The sequence below is a fragment of the Sparus aurata genome, chromosome 4 (assembly GCF_900880675.1).
Source record: "Sparus aurata chromosome 4, fSpaAur1.1, whole genome shotgun sequence".
Classification (NCBI taxonomy): Eukaryota; Metazoa; Chordata; class Actinopteri; order Spariformes; family Sparidae; genus Sparus; species Sparus aurata.
This window is the reverse complement of record NC_044190.1, coordinates 6,060,114-6,073,074: the sequence shown is the minus strand read 5'-3', so window position 1 is coordinate 6,073,074 and position 12,961 is coordinate 6,060,114. Positions and strand designations below refer to the sequence as shown.

General features: G+C 39.1%; 1 protein-coding gene across 2 annotated transcripts; it reads right to left on the bottom strand.

The window, feature by feature from the left end:
• Positions 1 to 3,549: 3,549 nt before the first annotated feature.
• LOC115579875 (interleukin-17C-like) lies at positions 3,550 to 7,621 on the bottom strand. 2 transcript variants are annotated; one of them, XM_030413577.1, is made up of 3 exons: positions 7,449 to 7,621; positions 7,145 to 7,359; positions 3,550 to 6,320 (listed from the first exon to the last, which is right to left on the bottom strand). In XM_030413577.1, the coding sequence occupies exons 1-3, from the start codon at positions 7,470 to 7,472 to the stop codon at positions 6,080 to 6,082; spliced, it is 480 nt and encodes a 159-aa protein (XP_030269437.1). In that variant the 5' UTR covers positions 7,473 to 7,621; the 3' UTR covers positions 3,550 to 6,079. The 2 variants fall into 2 exon arrangements, with proteins under 2 accessions (XP_030269437.1, XP_030269436.1); XM_030413576.1 differs by lacking the exon at positions 7,449 to 7,621 and having other exon boundaries at positions 7,145 to 7,439.
• Positions 7,622 to 12,961: the final 5,340 nt, after the last annotated feature.

Here is a 12,961-nt window from a genome sequence, read left to right as displayed (position 1 = left end):
TTAAGAGTTACCATAGTTTCGTTTTCGGACGTTAATTTTGAACGGGAGTGCAAGGGGCAGGATACGATGGCATCAAAATCGCTATTTTTAAAACACTAAGAAGTCTCGACACAACATGAAACTTTGCTCATGGCATCACCAGGGTCTCTACTCATGAACACGAGCATTGAGAACATTGTTTATGTACACAGAGTTTACTAAAAAGGTTTTTGAACTACTCACGTTAGCTGCTGCATCTCTTGCGCAGCAAGGCAAAAAGTGTCGATCTAAGGAAGGAGGAGAGTAATGGTGGGACGCTCCTCAAGCTTAGTTCCATATGAATGCACGGATAATTCATTGTTTTGTCGTTAGCGAAAAGCAACATTGACGTCCACGTTGAAAAGGCAGCCTCATATTACAAGCAATACTACAATCAGCAGCCGGAAAAGTCACGTGACATCTCGCGTGGATAGTTGTTGCCGGAAGCCAGTATGCTACTGGTAACCTGAGAGACACAAACACAGCACAACAGTGAAGAAGACCAAGAGGAGACAACAAAGTTGTCACAGCGTAAATCAAGTTAGGGTTAGGGTTACGGTTAGGGTAGCGATTTTGATGCCATCGTATCCTGCCCCTAGCACTCCCGTTCAAAATTAACGTGCCCGAAAACGAAACTACGGTAAATCTTAAAAGTGTCTCTTTTGTCATAATTATGCATTTACCTGAAGGTTTGACTCATATTCAATCACAAATAAAGCCTTGGTTGCATTTTGGCGAGAGTTTCACTTTAACGAAGCACCTACAGAGACAGTACGCACACACAAAGCTTGTTGCTAAGGAACCGTGGAGCAACATGAATGTAACTCGTAATGTAACTCGTAATGTAACTAATTACTTTCTTCAGGGAGTAATCATGTAATGTAAGGCATTACTATTTGTGAGTAATGTGTAATGTGTAATATATTACTTTTTTGAGTAACGAGCCCCAACACTGTTTATGACACGTTATAGTTCTCTGTTACCGCTTAGAGAAATATATTACTGTAATGAGTTGCTTTTGGAGGAAAAGGGTTCAAACTGACAGCTGTGTAGAGTATGGGAGCCTAAAGGATCAGGAGAGGTTTGCAATTAAAGGCTAACTCCACCCATTTCACACAATAAAGTGTGTTTACAGGTCTTGGGTAGAACTACTGCATATGTGAAAAAGTGGTATACAGTATTTTGTGCATCTAATCTGATAACTTACTTCCATTAATGTCACTCAATTGCTAAGTTGCATTCTGGCTACATTACCCACATTGCATCTAATCAATTGAGTAACATCACTCGAACAACTCCAACTTCCCTCTTTTTGGCTGTAAACGGCAACATTTCTTCTGGGATACAAACATTAGAAGTCGTATTGTCAGACTTCAAGTACAATTTATTCTATCATTGTACATTTGCAAGAATTACAACATTTGGTTGACTTCACATTTTCACTGCAAGCAGACATTTTGATGAAATAAACTACAAGGCTGGTTACATGTTGCACACTTGGACAGAAAGAGGATCCAGGTGAACAACAATTTTTCCTACTTCTACTCTTTTCAGGTGCAGGTTGACAACCACACAGACACGTTTACCTGGTGACACACTTCCTACTCACTCAGCACTCTGAACATGTCGGACCCCGTGAGGACCCCTTTAGCTGTCCCCTGTAAAACATTAAAGCCGCACATGAACACACATATCAAAATACAAGTAAACAAAAAATATGGTAACATAATATGTAATGAAAATAGGAGGGTGTCCATTAGTGTGCATAATATTACGGTGGGTCCCACTCTCCCCTCCTAAAGTCATGTTGTCTTGACATTATGCAGTTCCAGAGTCCTCATATTTTCAAGAGAGTTGTAGTGGCAGGTTACACAGGAGACAGTCTCTTAGGACACTTTCTGTACAGCAAAAGTCTTTGTTGATTGATACTTTATTGAAAGAGGAGAATGCAGCACAGTGTCGCCCTTGTCTGCCTCATCAGATGCTGAAGCCTGCTCAGTGTTGTGTCTCGCCCAGTTCCTGCTGATTCTCTCTCCTCTGCTTCAGCATCCATCCATCCTTCCTCCGTCGCCGCCATTACGACAGGGCTCATTCTCTTCACCTTGGTCTACTTTTCTTTCAACTGGATTCAACTGGTTGGCTTTTTCCACTTCAGCCCTCAGCTGGCTTTTCACCTCCTCCAACATCTTTGTTTGTCATGTGGTAATGAACCTACCATTACTTTCATCCTCCGAGCTACTGTCAGGTTCTCCCTCTGTTTGATCTGCTCTTTCTTCCTCTTGTCCGTGTTTGACTGAGGTAGTCAAGACTACCAGAGGTGTTTAGTGGAAAGGAGACCTGTTCTGACAGTACACTTGACCTCTTTGGTCTGGCCTGCTGGAATCACAGTCTTTAAGTTTCTAACCTTCACCATGCCCTCCTTGTCCTTTTGGTCACCACTTTTGGCACAATTTGGATCAATTTGCTTTTCTACAGCCAATGGAGAACAATTCTTTTACCTCTGCAGGTGTCACATCTGGGTTCTGCTTGTGGTTTTTCTTTGCTTTGTTTGTCTTTCTCATTCAACAACAGCTGCCTCATTCACTCAGTGGCTCCAAAGAGGATGTTTTTAGGCGACTCATGACTATCATGTATTATGTCCTTTTAAAATGTCCCTTTAATATTGTCTTCAGCTTGGAAAGGGTGAAATCACTTTTCACATGGAGCATGTCGTGAATACTCAAACTTGGACTAATTGCCTTTACCACAGCCTCAACAACTTCAGCTTCACTGTGTCAGTCTGATGCATCACGTTTGATGAGAGCTTTTACTTCTGTCCCTTTTCCCTAATCTGTTCACAGATCTTGAAATCTGTACTTATTGTCACTTTGGAAAGCTTATTTACAGCTGTAGACAGCACATTTGCTTGGCTTGAAAATCAAGTGTTCACGTTTTCATTCATTTCACTTGCTCCTTGAACTTCGTCCTGCCACACTTCACTCTAAGCTGCAGCTGTGAGGTTTTTCCAGCTAGCTTAATTTCTGCAGTTTGTTTCTTGCTTGTTTGTTTCTCTCTATGGAATCGGTTATTTTTCTGATTAAAGTGAAACTCTTGCCAAAATGCAACCTAGGCTTTTTTTGTGAATGTATATGAGTCAAACCTTCGTGTAAAAGCATAATTACAACGAAAGAGGCACTTTTAAGATTTACCGTATTTTTTGTTTTTGGGTCAAACTCATTTTCAATGGGAGTGCTTGGGGCAAATTAGCGATAGCATCAAAATCACTATTTTTAAAACACTAAGAAGGCTCGACACAACATGAAACTTTGCTTGTAGTATCACCAGGCTCTCTACTCATGAACACGAGCATTGAGAACATTGTTTGTGTACACAGAGTTTGCTAAAAAGAAAGTTCGAAAGACCGTACTACAACAAAGTTCACTTCATTCCACTAATGTCATTGTTTGTCCACAAGGGGCTGCCAGAGTCAACATAAATTAAGGAATTAAATAAAAAACATGTGCTGTACAAAAAACAAAACAGGACAAAATAATCAAACAAACCCTTTTATTTTTAGGTAGATAGCTAAAAAAGTGCATAGTTGCAAATTATTAAGAAGTGGACAGAGTTGAACAAATACGAGATGAGACGAGCAGCACAGGAGACAACATAACAACCCGAAATTCAACTACTTCACTGGGGCAGTCTTCACAGATCTAAGGGGATCAGCCTTTAGTTGTCTCATGTGAGTGAGTCTATCCCTCAGCATCAAAGCTTACAAAATAAAACTCAACAACCTTTAACACTGTATCATAAAATGTCCTGCAGTGCAAGACAATCTAATAATAATATTAATACATTTACACTAGTAGATGAACTAGTCACATTTTAACATCCTGAGGTGTCTTACACCTTTTAGCCAGCAGAGGTCAACATTTACACTTGAGTTTTAAAACAAACTGGGTCCCTTCACAGTGGTCAGATAAACACTACCTCTGATCACAATCAAAATGTCACACAAATGAACTGAAAAAAATAAAATCAATAAAAAAACTTCACATTTCACTTAAAGAGGCTCACTTCACATGGAAGACAGAGCACAAAACACCAACTAGCTTCAATAATATGCAAACCTTTAGTGTTTTTAATTAGTCCATCCAACTTGTACTAAATATGCATGTGCCTCAAACTTTCCTGTTGTACAATATTTTGAAAGAAAGTGAATACGTGTATTCCTCAAGATATCAGCAAGTGAGATCAGAAGATTGATACCATCCTATTAATCAGTTAAATGTAGGGCTGGGTGTATGGCTTTAAAATGGTATCACAATAAAAACCATCAGAAGACAACATTGATGACATGCAGTTATATTATGATATCAGATATCTCAGAAGGAATAATTGTCTCACATCATGATAATGATATGTTTCATATATATTGCCAGCCCTAGTTAAATGTCAAGCTACAGTGATACTCAGCTTAGTTTAGCTTAGCATATAGACTGGTAATGGTGTTATTATGGTTCCCACTGCCTATTAGTTCCCGTCGCTGGTCGCATTCTCTACGCTTGACTCAAATTAATAGCTGTTTGACGGTTATGTCTGTTTTTCTTCTGATATGACTATTTACAAGCTGTAGTTTCCCCAGTAAACACACTGACCTCTTCCACTTACTTCTGCTTGCCCCATTTGAGGTCTCTCATCTTCTGGAGCTGCTCTTCACAGTGTCTCTGGGATTGCTGGTAGAGGGGAAAGGTCTGGTTGCCCTGCCACTGGTCTACGACAGCCGAAGAGGTCTGTGTGTTTACCGAGGAAACTACAGCTCACAATCTGCAGCTGGCCGTTTGTTGAACATACAGTCGGGAATTAGCCCTCTAGCCATTGAATTATTGTGGTCTGATTAAACAGTAAACTCACTGTACCCCACTGGGCCTCCCTCACTCCCTCATAGCGGACTACCAGGACCACGAAGATCTCTCCTTTTCAGTCTGTTTGATGATAAGAAGGCGCCTTTCTGTTGAACTCTGACACTTTCCTTGCCTTCTCCTGTCAGAAAACATGCTGGATGTATTTAACATGAAGTACCAGGACCACAAAGCTGTCAAGGCTTCCATCATTAAATGATATACACAAGCCAATCAGAGGCAGAGTAGGGCTGGTCACAGAGACCTGACCTGCCTGGCTTTGTCCGAATAAACAACTTCATTATACTCAGTTACTCCACCAAACATTACCCCACAGAAAACTGGCTGCTGGCTGCACAAACATAATAATGAATCTTCTCATCCAACTCTCGACAAATACCTAAAATGTCAAACTATTCTTTTAACTGTTCACTTCTAGCTGCTTGTAATTATGGCATTCATGGATGTATAATGATACATTGTTTTACATAAACCATTAAGTGCAAACTACTGCTCTCAAAATTAAACAGTGCTGAGAAGAGTGTTTTGTTAGGTGTGGATGAAAACATCTGCTCGTTGAAGTTTAAAATAGTGCTGAGGTGATAAGCTGGGAAGCCATTTTAGAAAAAAATTCTTCTGTAATTAGATATCTGAGGAAGTTTTGGGACTGTGGCCAGACTTTTTTACGTGAGATGACAAGTACAGTGATCAACCGAATCTTGCTGCAATTTATTCAGTAATTGTTGAGAAGACCTTCTGAAGACCTGCTGCTGTTGAACTAACAGATCAATTAAATCAGCAGGATTCAAAATGTCACAATAAGCAGCCCAACGTTTTTCTTAAATATTTCATTCAGGACTAAAGTGGTCCATCGTCCAACACTGACCTCCTTGCTGCTAGCATGGCTGAAAATCAGCTGTGCAGATGAGTGTGTTGGGATTTTGAATGAGGTTTCAAAACCTGAATGTTTTGGTTTCACCTCATCTCTCTGAAGCACCTTCTGAACCAATTATTAGCAGAATCCTTTGTTCCGTTTTCCCAAGACAAACATAAAACTGTAAAATGTTATAGATCACATAGAAAAAGATACATTAAGGCTATGCAAGTTAAACTAGCAGCTGAAAGATTGATTGTTTTGCTAACTTGGCTAATTAAGAACATTTTTTAAAGGTCTGTGATCATTTCATGTAATTTGGCACAACACAAGTGCAGCCCACAGGGACTTTGATGAATTCCTTTTTCACCATGTATTTGATGGAGTCTTGGCACTTTCCTGTTGTCTTCTTTAGGATTTTCATCCAAGCGAACACCAGTTTGGAGTTGTAACTCTGGTTCTGCTGCCCGTCGATGATACAGCCCTTACAAATGCACTCGGCAAATGCGATGTCACGAGGGATCCTGTCATCCTCTTGTTCTACTCTGATGGGAGACAGAACACAAAGCAGTCGTTACACAAGCTCTGACATGATCACAACACATGCAAGACACATTTCCTTTATGAGACAATAAAACACATTGCAGGCTCTGTAATGTACTCAAGGTATCAAAGTAAAAATGATCTCTCTGAAGGAGATTTCTACTGGACAGTTTTATGCAAAGCTAATTGGACCTCACGTCTCATTAATACAATTCAAAGACTTTTAAAGTTAACAGTGGAATCAGGTAGAGGGCTTCAGGTTCTTTGAGGTACTTTCACCATTCTTCTACTTTATACTTTCACTCCACTAACTTAAACTTATTAGAACAGAACTTTTACTCCACTTCATTTATTTCAGAAAATGAGAAAAATGTTGATTATAAAATTGTCCCACTATACAGTATGTAGAGGTTATAGTCTGTACACAGAGAAGAATAACTTGTTTTACAAAGATCTGAGCACTCCACCAGTGATGATTAAAACAGGTGCTACAGATCAACATTCGTCATTTCTAACAGGATATCTTTAGTTTTTGCTAACTGTAGTACTGTCAGTTTGACTTAAACTTTACTTAGTAAAAGATCCGAGTACTTCCTCCCCAAAATAAATAAATATAATGTTATTTTATTTGTACTTTTGATACTTAAGTACATTTAATATCAGACTGTTATGCAATTCGTGCAGGTGAACGTCACTTCTATCAGAGTAATTTAATAATAGTAATATATTGCTGTCTTCCTCCTGCACTGTTGTGACAGACTCACTTACGATAAAGGAGCGCCTTTTTGTCCAATCGCGGTCTCCGTAGCAGCGTGCAGTCACTCACCTGTACCTCCACGGGGAAACGCACCGGTTGTTCCCGGCGCCGCGCATCTCCTGTGCGGCCTGCATGCAGCTCCTGCTGTCCGGCAGCCTCACAGAAACATTCCACTTGTTCCAGTACTTCGTCTGAGACCTGTCAGCCAGGTCCTTCAGCTCCTGCTTGCTGATGCATCTGGGGGACGAGAAGTCGTTGAAGACCAGCAGCGAGCCGAGAAACACCTGCGAACAGTCAGAAACAGAACCCGTCAGAACCTGCTCCGACATGGACCCACAGAGCTGCTCCCCTCCGAGCCACACGCACACGTTACCGTTTGCAAGCTGGCCCATGTCATCTTGATCCCGGACAGGTTCGACTGTGCCGAGCAGGTCCATTAGGCCCGGTATATATAGTACAGTACCTCCGTGTGTGTGTTGCAGGAGCTGCATGTGGAAAACCCTGAACAGGCCGATTTCCAGAGAAGCTGACCCCGCCCGAGTCAGAGAGCAGCAGCTGACCCCGCCCCTCTGACGTCTGTGTTCATACACGTGTCATTACTTCACAACATCTTATGTGTACGTCAACACGCTCTTAATCGCTAAACTGATATCACAACACTGAAAAATAAAAAAGATATCACAACACTGTGTTTATGGGGAAGAACGTTTATTGAGAAGAGAAAGATATTTCCATGTCTAAACAAACATGCTGACCTTACAGGGCAACACAGTTTCATACTTTGTTTATATCTGGCGGACCCTGCCACCTTTCCAGCTCAAACTTTTATTCCATTATGACTTTTTGGTGCTTTGCATTTTACATGCTGCATCAGATTGAACATATTTCACCAGAAACTGGATTAAAAAAACACTGATTCTGATAATTAGAAAAATCCTCAGTATCAGATCCCATTATCAGTCACCCACTTTACAGTTATACATATTCATTTATTAGGGTCCGGGCAGCTTAGCTGCCAGGACACTATTGTATTCCTAGGAATTCTTTCTTTCTTCTTTCTTTCTTCTGAGGAAGTCATACTTCCCAAGGGCGAAAACTTGTCAATATTCCTCCTGGGGGGGGCACAATAAGCGTTTACATTTTAAAAACTAAAAATACATATAAAATCAACAGTATATGCTACAGTTTTGAAACTTTCACCAAACTGTAGCCCCAATACTGCTGAAACTTTAGTCCACTTAAACTCATTACAAATTATGAAAGCCATCACTCAGTTTTTTCCAAAACCTGTAAAACCTGTAAATCTCCTCCCAAAATGTTTGCTCAATTGTCACCAGACTTGCTAGAGAGCATCTTCAGACCGTCCTCAACAAAACTTGTTTCTCGGGCTTGTGACCAGAATGGGTTTATTGTAGGTAGACAGGGATTTCATAATGTGAGACGTGTGATGGATATTCTTCATAATCGGGAAGAAAAACCAGATACTGCTTTGCTATCATTGGATGCCAAAAAGGCCTTTGATAGAGTTGAGTGGCCCTATTTATTCGAAATACTAAAAACATTTGGCTTTGGGGATAATTTCTGTCGGGGGTTAAACTTTTATATAATGAACCATATGCTGAAATAATAACAAATGGAGTTATATCTAAATCATTTAAAATCAAACGGGGATGTAGGCAGGGGTGTCCTTTGTCCCCCTTATTATTTATTTTAGCAATTGAACCGTTTGCCATTGCGGTGCGGTCTCATGAAAATATAACTGGTATGTCAGTAGGCCAACAGGAACACAGAATTGCTTTATTTGCTGATGACGTCATTCTCTTCTTGGAAAAACTGAAAAATTCTATTCCAGCCTTGTTAGATCTAATAAACGTATTCGGAAGGATATCAGGATATAAAGTTAACAAAGACAAATCTTCATTAATGTTACTTAACTCGGAAGAAAGAAATAATGCCGGAAACTCTTTCCAATTCAAAAAGGTAGATTGTTTTACATATCTGGGGATTAGGATAGTACCATGTATAAGAGACATTGTTGGGGCTAACTACAACCCCATGATAGACTCAATTACTTCCTCCGTGGATAGATGGAACTCCTTGCCTTTATCGCTTATAGCAAGAATTAATGTTCTTAAATTAAATGTAATGCCCAAACTTCTGTATCTGTTTCAGAACATCCCATTGCCACCTCCTGTTAATTTATTCCCACTCCTAAAGAACATTTTTGTAAGTTTTTTGTGGAATAATAAACGACAGAGACTACGTTTATCACTCTTGTACCTACCGTATGATCGAGGAGGCCTCAAGTGCCCCAATCCACTTTGGTATTATTGGGCAGCTCAACTGAGGACTATGATGCATTATTTTACAGATAAGTCCCTTCCACCTTGGATGAATATTGAAAACTGCTCGGTCCCTCTCCCTCTCCCTCAGTACATATACTCAGCAAAAGCCGAAATGTTGAAAAAAAAGACAAAAAATCCTATACTCAGAAATATGATTATAAGTTGGTACCAGGTCAAGAAGTATTTAGGTGAACCCTCCTCTCTGTCACGCTTCAGCCCGATATGGGGTAACCAGTTTTTCCCTTCAGGCAGAGCAGATCCTAGTTTTAGGAAGTGGGCTGAAAAAGGTTTAAAAATAATAGGGGATCTCATGGGATCAGATGGTGGGATTTTGATGTCATTTGAAGAGTTGATTGCCAGGTATGATATTCCAAACAAACATCAATTTAAATATTTGCAGATGAGAAACTTTATTAGATAATCTCAAAACCAGCGTTTGTCGATCCCCCCGTTGTCTACTTTGGAAATGGAAATGAAAAAAGATTGCTATGGAAAGGGAATTATCTCCAGACTATATAACATGTTAGCAGAGGGATCCCCTGAGCCTTCTTTAAGGAAACTTGATGCCTGGAGGGAAGATTTACAGGAGGACTTACCCTCCGAGGACTGGGAAAAAGTGTGTGCTGAAGCACAAACACAAACTACCAATACTCGTCTCAAAGTACTCCAATATAATTGGCTAATGAGGACATATGTGACACCAGTAAAGCTTAGTAAGTATAACGATACTATCCCAGACCTGTGTTTCAGGTGTGGAGAGGAGAAGGGGACGTTCTTCCACTGTGTTTGGGAATGCAGTAAAGTCCAACAGTTTTGGCGGGAGATTAAACAAACTTTAGAGACTATACTAGGTATAAAATTAGTTCTTGACCCTAAACTATTTATTCTAGGGTTATATCCTGATAGACATCACATGTCTAGAAAAATAATCAGTGCCCTGGATTTATGTTTACTGCTTGCAAAAAGAGTCATAGCACTCTCAAGGAGGAGTACCATAAACCAGAACTCATCAACTGGGTTAAGGAAATATCCACAACTTTACCTATGGAGAAGATAACTTACATTATAAAAGGAAAACTACCACTATTTCAAAACATTTGGGGTCATTTTTGGAATATATGGAGAATGTGGATTTAAGTAATGTGGGGAATGAGACTGACGAGGCGTAGTTGTTGGTAGTCCTTTGCAGTGATCCAAAATATATATATATATATATTTTTTATATTTGATTCCTTTATTCTGTGTGAATTGTACATCTAAATTTGTATTTTTGATCCACACACAATAGTGAATTAACCTGGGCTAACTCTTGATAAGGCAGAGAAACCCTTATTGTTCGGGTTGTTGTTGTTGTTGTTTTTTTGTTTTGTTTTTGTATACTTATACTTTCACCTAAGTGTTGCTATGTTATCTCATAAATACCTGACTTGCAAGGAAGGACAATTTAAATGCTGGACAATAATTTAGTTATCCCTGACGTCTTCCTTGATGTGAGAGCACTCTTATGTCTGTATATTTATGTATTTTGGAAACATGGTGAAAACTCAATAAAGATAATGTTGAGAAAAAAAAAAAAGGCAAATCAAATAAGTGTTATCAACTTGCGATAGCTTAAAATCCAACTGCTCAGTGTGACCACGAACACAATGTTGGTGTAAAAAAAAAAAATGTGTGTATAAGAACCTGAAGTGTGTTAAATTGCCATTCATGTAGATTTTTGGCCAGACAATTAAAGACAGGAGATTCTCTGTGAAACGGGCAAAGATTGATGTGATGGCTTAAGAGGATGAGTGTAAGATGAATGGGCCTAAATTAACGAAAACGGTACAATTAATCGTTATAAAAGTCAAACAGTCATCTACCACTTTGCTTATTAATTGAATAAACACATCAAGGCAAAAAAACTTGTTTCTCGGATTTTTGATTTATCAAAAATTAAGCCTACAGTGCATCAAAATGTTTGACTGTAAACGGTACTGTAAACATATACTATCAAATTCTTGCTAAATACATTTTCAATCTTCCTGAAAAAAATTGAGAATATTTTGGAGTCATGATTGATGAGGTTTGGCAAATATCAGAATTTTATCTCAAAAACTGAATTTTTGAGAACATTTTGAATTCTGCTCTCATGGGAACAACTGGAGTCAATGTAAGAGTGGCATTTTTAAACATCAGATGTTCTCTTATGAAGCAAAACACCAACATCACCAACATTTCCATGCTGTCAAGATGCAATTTATGTATTATCAGATTTTTGTTCAGGTAACAGAATTTCTGACATTTTGACCATTTTTGAAATCTGCCTTGACAACAGCTGCCCGGACAGTGACTCCCTGAGTCGACAAATGAAGCTACACAGCAGGTCTCCCTTCCAGCCAATTAGCTCAGTGAGTTAGGAGCTGGTTCTTGGTGTCAGGGGTTGTGGGTTTGAGACCCAGCAAGGAGGATGATGTTGATGACAGATCAAAATGTCAGATGTCCTCAACATGAAACACAATAAAATTGTCCTGATGGTGGCATCACAGCAAGCCTCTAAATTAAATAAAAACAAATAGCCTGGACTGGACAATGGGTGAAAGCTAATCAATTTTTGCATAAAGGTCCAGTCTCATGCCAGATTACCTCAGCTGTAAACCCAAGCAATAGTCCTGATGGTGGCGCTACAGCAAGCATCTAAAGTTCAAAACATTGAAAATTCATAACAAATTAACCCGCTAGAACTTCACACTTTCATCAAACTGTAGCCCCAATACTAAAGAAACTTTTGTACATTTAAACGTATTAAAAATTATAAAGTCCATCACTCTGTTTTTTTTTAAACTGTAAATCTTATAAAAACCTATCTCCTCCCACAATTTTTGCCTACAGTGCATGAAAATGTTTGACTGTGAACACTACTGTAAACATATACCTGCAAATTGATAAATAAATCTTCAATGTTCATGAAAAAATTGAACATTTTTTAGAGTCATGGTAGATGATGTTTGACAAATATCAGAATTGAATAGAAAATATCTGAATTTTTGAGAACATTTTGAATTCTGCTCTCATGTGAATAATTGCAGTCAATGCAAGCAGCATTTTTAAACATCAGTTTTTCACTTATGGAGCAAATCAATCATTTTTAAAAACAATTTACCAACATCTCCATGCTGCAATATGTGTATTTTTTAGATTTTTGTCTTGATAACTGAATTTTTTACAGTGGTTTCAAATCTGCCTGCACAACAGTGAATGGCTTACTCAATTTGAGAAGCCACTGTTATACTGCCACTTGCCAATTAGCTCAGAGCGATAGATGACAGTCTTTGGTTCCAGAAGTTGAGAGTTCAAGCCTCAAGTCGTCCAAAGTGAACATTGTTGTCAACTGTCTTGTCTCCAATATATGGAGCAAATTTCTCCAATAAATCTACTTAACTCAATTTGATGTCACACACTTAAAGGAGCACTGTGTAGAACGATCTTCACTGACTGACAAACAAACTGACCTTAAAGGACAACACAGTTTATACTGTTTGACTCTGTTTACATGTGGCCG